The sequence below is a fragment of the Schistocerca americana genome, chromosome 2 (genome assembly GCF_021461395.2).
Source record: "Schistocerca americana isolate TAMUIC-IGC-003095 chromosome 2, iqSchAmer2.1, whole genome shotgun sequence".
Lineage (NCBI taxonomy): Eukaryota > Metazoa > Arthropoda > Insecta > Orthoptera > Acrididae > Schistocerca > Schistocerca americana.
Window position 1 is genome coordinate 534,329,304 of NC_060120.1, and position 8,601 is coordinate 534,337,904.

The 8,601-nt window shown below is 37.6% G+C and overlaps 1 protein-coding gene across 1 annotated transcript; it reads right to left on the bottom strand.

Annotated features, from left to right (window-relative positions):
• Positions 1–3,127: 3,127 nt before the first annotated feature.
• On the bottom strand, positions 3,128–8,065 carry LOC124591951. Its single transcript, XM_047131783.1, has one exon. The coding sequence runs from the start codon at positions 7,934–7,936 to the stop codon at positions 3,779–3,781; it is 4,158 nt and encodes a 1,385-aa protein (XP_046987739.1). The 5' UTR covers positions 7,937–8,065; the 3' UTR covers positions 3,128–3,778.
• Between the last annotated feature and the right edge of the window lie 536 nt (positions 8,066–8,601).

The window sequence follows — 8,601 nt, forward strand, 5'->3', positions numbered from 1 at the left end:
TAAATTCATCTATCTACCAGATTTCATTTTCTTTAACAAAGTGGCCATTTAGAATTCAATCACACATCATGTTCTGTCAATCCATAATGATGGAGGGCCTTCAAGAATGTGGAACAAGTCAAGCTACACATTATAAGACAGAAGCTAATACTCCGGGCTACTTCAGTAACAATAATTTATGACTACTGCTAAGCTGCTTCCACAGACACTTATTATGGGATTTACTATGTTATATATGTATGCTGGAAGAAGAAAGCTGCAACTCTTCTCATACTATTCAGCTAAGGATTTTGCAGAGTAATAACAACTGCCATAGTCCTGGAAATACCAAATAGAAAAAAATTAAAACCAAATTATCACTATGATGAGCTGCTCCAAAGTCATGTTCAGCTTGTATTTTTTACCATCTTTATCTGCTCCCTCTCACACACTTTTTGTCTTCACTGTACTATGACTACACTACAACGTACATAAATAAGATTCTACTCTGCATACGTATGTTGGGTACAAAGTGGACTTCTTTAGTCTATTAAAATGTCTTTTTTCAAGGTCTTCATAGATATACACAAGAAAATGGGAACCTCCAGAAAAATAAAGTAAGTATATAGATATTCCTGCATTATCCCTGAATATTTAGTACCTGGTTTTGTATAATCCAATAAGCACTGTAAGAAATCATGTCAGTTATAAATAAAACTCCATTTATGTAGTTCATACTGGCTGTAACTTTTAACAAGCAGTATTTATCATATTCAATGAAATGTCAAGTACGTAATTAACAGTAAAGGTATGGTTTGGCAGCTTACTGATTGCTACACCTCCGAGCTAAAGGCCTGGAAAAAGAACCCCTCCTCCCCTGTCGCCCTACACATTTTAAGTGTCACTTATCATGTCTTTGCCTTTGGCAATGTTTCTTACTGTGAATGGGGCTTTTTTTCACCATGAATTGGAGTCCACACTAAACCATAGGTGGTCCCCCTTAACCTTCAGGTTTATGACAACTTTCTTTGTAACTGAATAGTAAACTTGACAAAAAAATTATTATGTCTCTAGAGCTGTAACAGGTATGAATAGAATTTTAATTCCCATCCTGATATAACATTGATGAGATAACAAAATCGTAAAAATTGGTAATAGCAACAAAACACGTTTGCCTCTGGTGCATTCTTCTAGGAAAGAGTTTCCAAGAACCAAATGTGAAACTGATTATATTTTGTCAAACAATAAAGAGATTATTCGGATATGACAATTCTAAACCACATTCAAACTGCAAATGATAAGTCACTTGTAAGATGTGAAAAAATATACATAGTTAAAAAGAATTTGTTCAAAAATAGGGAAGTATATTGGATCCCATTAAGTAAAACGTTCAGCAACATAAAATATTAATGAGGTTACCTTCCATTAGGAAAGTGGGTGCAGTCAGCGACTGCGATGTCATTTATAAATTATAGAGTGCACCAATCAGTCATCCTTTTCTTGTAGGTTTTATTTGCCTAGCCATTATCAATGCCCTATTTCCTAGTCTCGATGCATGTCAGTTCCCTGTTGTTCAGGCGTCAGTCACAGTTCTTTGAATACTACTATATAAAAGTAACAGTTATTTGAATACTATTGTATAAAAGCTTTTATACAGTAGTATTTAAAGAACTGTGACTGATTCCCAAACAACGGGGGAACTGACATGCATCTAGACTAGAAAATAGTGCATTGATAATGGCTAGGCACTAGCCGAAATGTGGATTTGCCAAACAGAACCCGCAAAAAAAGGACGACTGATTGTTGCCCTCTATAATTTATGAATAAAATATTAAGCTTATACATATAGCATGGAGAGCTGCATCAAACCAGTCTCAGGACTGAAGACCACAACAACAACAATACATATAGACAAAAGAGAGCAATTATTTAACAAAAATATGAAAACAACAAAAGATGATGCAGGTATAAAGAAATCAAAACAAAAGAAAACTAACAGAATAGTCCAAATATTGAAGAGGTATAGGGAAATGATACACTGCGCCAAATTAAACAAACTATGGCACAGAAGATAAGCATGTTTAAATTGTAATGGTTAAAATGAGAGGCAAAGTAGTCCAAAAGACACTTGCAAAATTATTTAAAAATTTCTTCAGAGGAAGTAATTGTTATATTTCATAGGGAATAAACATGCCATGCATTAAGAAACTTTAGACACTCCACTTTCTGTCTATGAAGTACAAGATATGGACCAAAACTTTCCACAAAAAATAAATAAAAATAGATTTTAATCAAGGAGATTTTCTGAATAGGACGCATATTTCATGTATTATCAGTTTTGAATCATGGCAGGGAGACACAGGTGTCTAGTGATAAAACTTAGGTTTTCACATAAAAGAAAAATATACACTGACAGTTAATACAAAACACAAGAAAAGCAGCAAAACAACCAGGGAACAGACTGGGATAAAACATGTTATTGTGACTGAAACGAAATGGAGATGGATGAGATGTGTAGCCAGGAAAATGCATGGCAGATAGACCATGGATATTCTTTGCTGCATTCTGTGAAATAAGAAAAGAACGAGAACACACTGGAACAAATTTTGGGTACGGTACATTAAAAAACATGTAGGAACAACCCTGATGCACACAGCTGAAGACTGTAAAGGATGGAAAAGTCCAAATGCCTTTATATAACATTGGATGTAAAATAACTGATGATGATGATAGCATTACACTGGTTTCACTAAATCACTGGGATGAATGTTGGGTTGGTTCATCCACAAATGTTATAGGCAATTATTTCATCATCCTTGCTACAAGGGAGCAGTGTTCTGTCTCTGGCATCAACGGCAAATTGAGTCCATACCTTCCTTTCAAAATGCTGTAGCTTCTCTATTTTCAGTCTATGGCATCACATATAAAGTAAATACGGGCAAAAATTTGTCATTCATACATACTGATATAAAAGTCACCTAACGTTAATAATAGTTGGCTGTTAATAGAAAATATTCTAAAGAAGCTGCTTAATTTTGTTGCATCTCCCACATGATTAATTTAACAGAACATGATGTGTGACAAAATGAATGAATGTAAACACTGTATAAGAATATTTACCAATATCTTATTGTAAAAAGTGACATATCATACAAAATATCTGTACATTAATACTGACATATATAAATACTGCCCCTTATGTTCTCAAACATGAAAGTGACAAATATCTGGCAGAAAGCTGCACTGTAACTAAAATAAACATTTGTATTAGAAATGTGCCTGATTCAAATATCTCTTCATATTAAATAATTGCAAATGAATGACACCATACAAAAACTTACAAAAGATGCCTCATTTAGTCTAATACACTCATCGAACATATGTATATAAGCACTACTAACACTATGCACAGAGCAACATCAATCTGCAATGAATTTAATCCACTAATGTGATAAACCTCTCTGTCGCTACAAAGACAATCAACATAACACCACTGCCGTCATGCGAGGTCCTTTTAAAGGGTTCAAGTCCTGTAGAACATGTATGCAGTCATACAAAAACTATTCACAATGAAAATTAACACCAACACAGAACTCACATAACATATGTTGTGCTGAATTCAGTGACACCACATCATTACAATACAAATGAAATTACACCACACATGGTACCTGACACTATATCTAGCTGAGGTTGTAAGTAATTTTGTGTGTCCATATATTATTATGGAATCATACTTCACTTTCTAAGGAAATTTACCTTCTTCATGCAACTTCTTTATGAGATACTCCCATCTGTCTTAAGAAGGATCTGTTTCTCTCTCTTCTTGGTCAGCAAACTGTTTGTCATCCACCTTTGGGGAATTCGGTGCACTGCTGTTTACAACAGTTACATCAGAGGATGGTTTCTGCATCAGCCCTAAAATGTTGAGGACACTTGGTGGCTCACTATGTTCTGTAAACTTTTCTTGCGGTTCTAGTAATTTTTTATCTGGTGCACTTCTTGAATTGTCACTGTCATCTTTCCTTGGGGGCACAAATGCTTTAAGCCAACGGTCACTTGGGTCTTCACTTACATTATCCGTATCATCAAGGGTGACAAGAGGAGGGAAAGAAGCAGAAGACAATTCAACAATTTTTGGGCAGTATGGCACTGGGTACGCTGTCTTCTCATCACACAGTGCTAAGTGCCGTGCTAAACAATTTCCACTGGAGGATGTGAACCCACACACACAGTACATGGGTTTTTCTAATCTACTTACTCGGCCCATGTTGAACTGTGACCTGTTCTTTATTGAGTCTTGGTGAAATATCAACACATGGTCCATCATTGCCTTTGTACAACAAGTCGCATACGAACAACATGCACAAGATATTTCAGTTGCAAAATGGTTGTCCTCCATTACTCTCCCCTCACATTCATTACACAAAGCATCCTCATCAACACACACAATTTTCAGGTCTGTGAAAGATTTAGAAGTATACAAACTTTTTGAGTTAGGAGAGCTAGTAAAAACATTTTTGGGAATAATCATTTGACAAGGTTTTCTCGCAGCAGGTGGCGGCTTTGGCATCATTATATCAACACCAGCAATATTCATAAAAGGAATAACTTCATCCTGTCTATCACAAAAACTTCTGTGATCTCTTGTTTGATGCTCTTTAAGAATATCTTTATGTGCAAACCATAATACACATGTACTACATTTCATACAAAGAGATTTTCTTTGGTGCTTTTGCAGATGATTAATGAAGAAGAAAATATTTTGTGCAAGTATCTGTTTTCTCTTGGAAAGTGCAACCACTTTTAGACAGAATGGACACTGCAGCTTCATAGTGTTAATGTGTGTTTCATGGAAATGGTTTACAACATCTTTGTGTAAGGATGACCTAAATTTGCAAATACCACATTCATATGGCATTTCTAATTGGAAATGTGTTGACTGCATGTGAGATATTAATAAAACCCGTGTTCGAAACTTTCTCTCACAAATACGGCAGACAAGACTTGTGGAATTATTAAAATGAATTTCTTCAACATGCACTTGCAAAGCATACTGACTTGCAAAGAATTTCAAACAGTACCTGCATTGTAAATTAATGTTAATTTCTGGCAGGTCTTTGCCATTTGGCTGTGCATGACAAATCAAATGCTGCAACAATTCAGTATTATTTGGAAAAGTTTGATAACATGACTGACAAACAATGTCATCTGTATCTTTATGTTCCATTTCAAGTATGTGCTTTTCCCCTGGCAGTTGTCCATAGTAAAATGTTTCCAGTTGTACCATTTCTTCTGGCAGAGTGAGTGTAACTGGCTGACTTACACTGTCAACAGCTATTCGTTTTGAATCTGAAGATTCAACTGATGTATTTGGCCGTTTCTTTGCACTTAGAGTGGGTGTGGCTGGCTGACTAGCACTGTCAATAGCTATTCGTTTTGTATCTGAAGATTCAACCGATGCACTTGACCGTTTCTTTACACTTTTCAGAGGTTTTGCAGGATCTGTGGGTCCAGTCTCGCGTATGCTCTGAGGAAGCAGATCAATGCCACTAACAGCAGGTGTTGTACTGGCATCACCAGGTATCTGGCTAGCTGACTGCTGTATTTCTGAGTCTTTTAATTTTGCTGGAAACTGAACTCCCGCTGGAGTAAAGGGTGGGGTTTTTAAGACACTGTATGTCCAGCATTTAAATGGATCTGAAGCAATTTTTGATAAACGAGTAAGCAAACTTTCATTGGAATCCAATTTCACTTGTTCCGCCATATGAGTTAACATATTATGGAAACCTTTATAAGGTGTATATCCCCACTGCTCACGCCAAACAAGCTCATCCAAAAACTGCTGGATTATCTGCCTGCTTAGGAGAGAGAGAGTATTTTGAAACATTTTTGGGACATTGTTCCGCAAGTAATTCATGACATTATGATTGCTGTATTTATTCTGGGCTGTTTGTTCTTCGCCTGCAGGTACCTGGTAAATAGTTTTGAATCCTATAGCTTGGAGAGTGGGTTTGTCCACAGTATAATCTGTTAAGATTATAGAGTCTTTATCAACCCATTCCTTAACAGGATTTAGAAGTTTTACAAAACGAGATTGATAATCAGGATCACCCATTTTAATGGGCTCTACTGCTTGTAACCTCACTATTTTATTAACCGGATCCATAATTCCCAGAACTTCTACTTTCACATTCCGTGACTTCCCACCATGTGCTGTTATTCCCAGGCTTACAACTCCTATTTCAATCTTTTTGTTTGAACCACCCATTCTGCTAAATTTCTCAGCCACTGCAGCTGTGCAAATGCTTCTCAGATGTGTGTAAAATCCCTTCACATAGAGATTGTCTACTTTCACCCATTGAATAACATTTTGAATACTTGTCTGTACAACCCAGTGATATATGAGTTTAACAAGTACTGTGGGAGGATGAGGTGATCCTTCAAATATTGAACCACTGAAAACAGAAACAAATCTTTGTGGGCAACAGTCACTAATCCAAACATATCCACCACTGAATGGAAACTTACTTACATCAGAATATATACCCAATTTTAAAGGTATTTTCTCACCATATGGAGTTACATGTGTTTGACAGTATTGATCACTACGAACTAACCCTTCCTGAATCATCCATTCAGAAAACTTTGTTGGCGTGAACATCAACACTTTCTTCACTTTTTTGTCTAATTCAGTACGGTCTTCAGACAGCTGCACTGCAGTAACTTCTTTTACCCGTATGCTGGGACGAGCTGTCACAACAAGTGATGGGAATGTCTTCCCTATTAACTTATTGAAAGTAATTTCACGAGTGTCAGCAGGAATCTCACTTGGGCTGTCATCACATGTAAGGTCAACCACTGGAGCGCCACTTGCACTATTAGGTGGGGGGACTTGTGGGTTATTTGGAAGTCTGCTGGGATTTTTATTAGCGGGTACACCAGGTGGTCTTCCTACAGTTACTGGTTGTACCATTAACGAACGTGCAGGAACTGTAACACGAGGTGCATGCATCATTGGCCGAACATTTCTTACTAAAGCAACATGACTGCGGCTCCTGAGTGTAGGCGATGTTTGTGGAATACGTGTAGCCCTAACAGGACTTTGACGTGGTCCATAGTGTGCAACACGGATGGATGGTGAATGTTGTGTAACTATACCTCCTGAAGTCGTGTTGACTGGCCTGGATGCTGAAGCATTTTCACTTAATGGTACACGCACAGGTGCTGGGTATCTTGATGGTGCAGAATTCGTGCTTTGTAGAACAATGCCAACAGTATTCACCGGACGAATTGTTGGAGATTGTAAAATATTGTTACTCTGTAGTGAAATGTTTCTGTTCATTATGACTCCTGGAGCTTGCATTGGAGATGAAACTTGTAAGCTTGGTACTGCAACAGAGGAGAGTGGTACTGCCTTTGGCATACTTGGTGCTGTTGTTACCATGTGAGGAGCTAATGATGTAGGTTGAGAACCACTAACCACACCCATAACTCGTGTACGTCTTGTGTCTCTCACTAGCAAACCGCAAGGTTGGGTGATGACACTATTAGTTGTCTGGCCCCGAACACTTGTTTGGTGTTTGTTTATTGGATTAGGTAACATAACTGGCTGGTGAGACACAAGCGACGATACATTCCGTGGCTGCAGCATGATCGGTTGATCTGTTATAATGGATGGTGCTACATCCACAGACGCGACAGGTTTCGACACGTGTGGCTTGGGTTGTAATGGTGTACATAGCCGTTCCAAAACGAAGCAGTCGTCGCTAATCCGGGTTACTAAATCCCCTTCACTTCTCCTCCAGTTTTCTACTACTTCTTTCAGTTCCGTCTTCTTTTGCTTTGCTTTATTACGCCTATCGATTTGAACTGGTGACAGATCTTCTGAATAACACTCCATATGAAGAGTCATGTTGTTTGGTCTTTTTGTTGTCCCTTTAGAACTCATCTTCATTATTACAAAGGTTTTCCGATATCATGTACAAGTTCCAAAAATTGCAGGATAACATAAACACGCAAGCTACATTGTCACTGTTTAGGTTCGACAACTATCACAAACCGCGGTATAACATGTAAACTGTGTACAAAGATCTTCATTGTGTACAAAGAAATCAAAACAACAAAGACAAACTGCAATTCCGTCCTCCGTCAATTCAAAATACATAAGAAGAAGAATTACACTTCCAGTGGTCTGTCATGCAGCAAACAATGGCGCCAAACAGTTCAGATTAATTCAATTTATTTAGACTTCTCGTATCTCATAACATGGTATAAGCGCCCCCCAAACGGTCGGTAATATTGTGAAATACACGTAATCACCACGTTTACATGGGGCTCCCAAAACCAGATTTCGTAAACCGATTTCCCAATACCGCTTCTGGATGGCTATGCCATAGAGTATAAATATCTGTGAAGTGAGCATTCGGATGCGTAGAACGAGAAATCTGTCCGCAACATCTCCTGCTGTTCAAGTCAATTGGTATTGGGACGATGCATGTTAGTCCGTATAACGCTTAGCGTATTTTGAATGTTATTTCTTCTCTACAATAGATAGATCATCTTCAGAAGTATCCTGAAACTTTGTATATGCGTTTTATGGACATCTTAACAATTTTATAC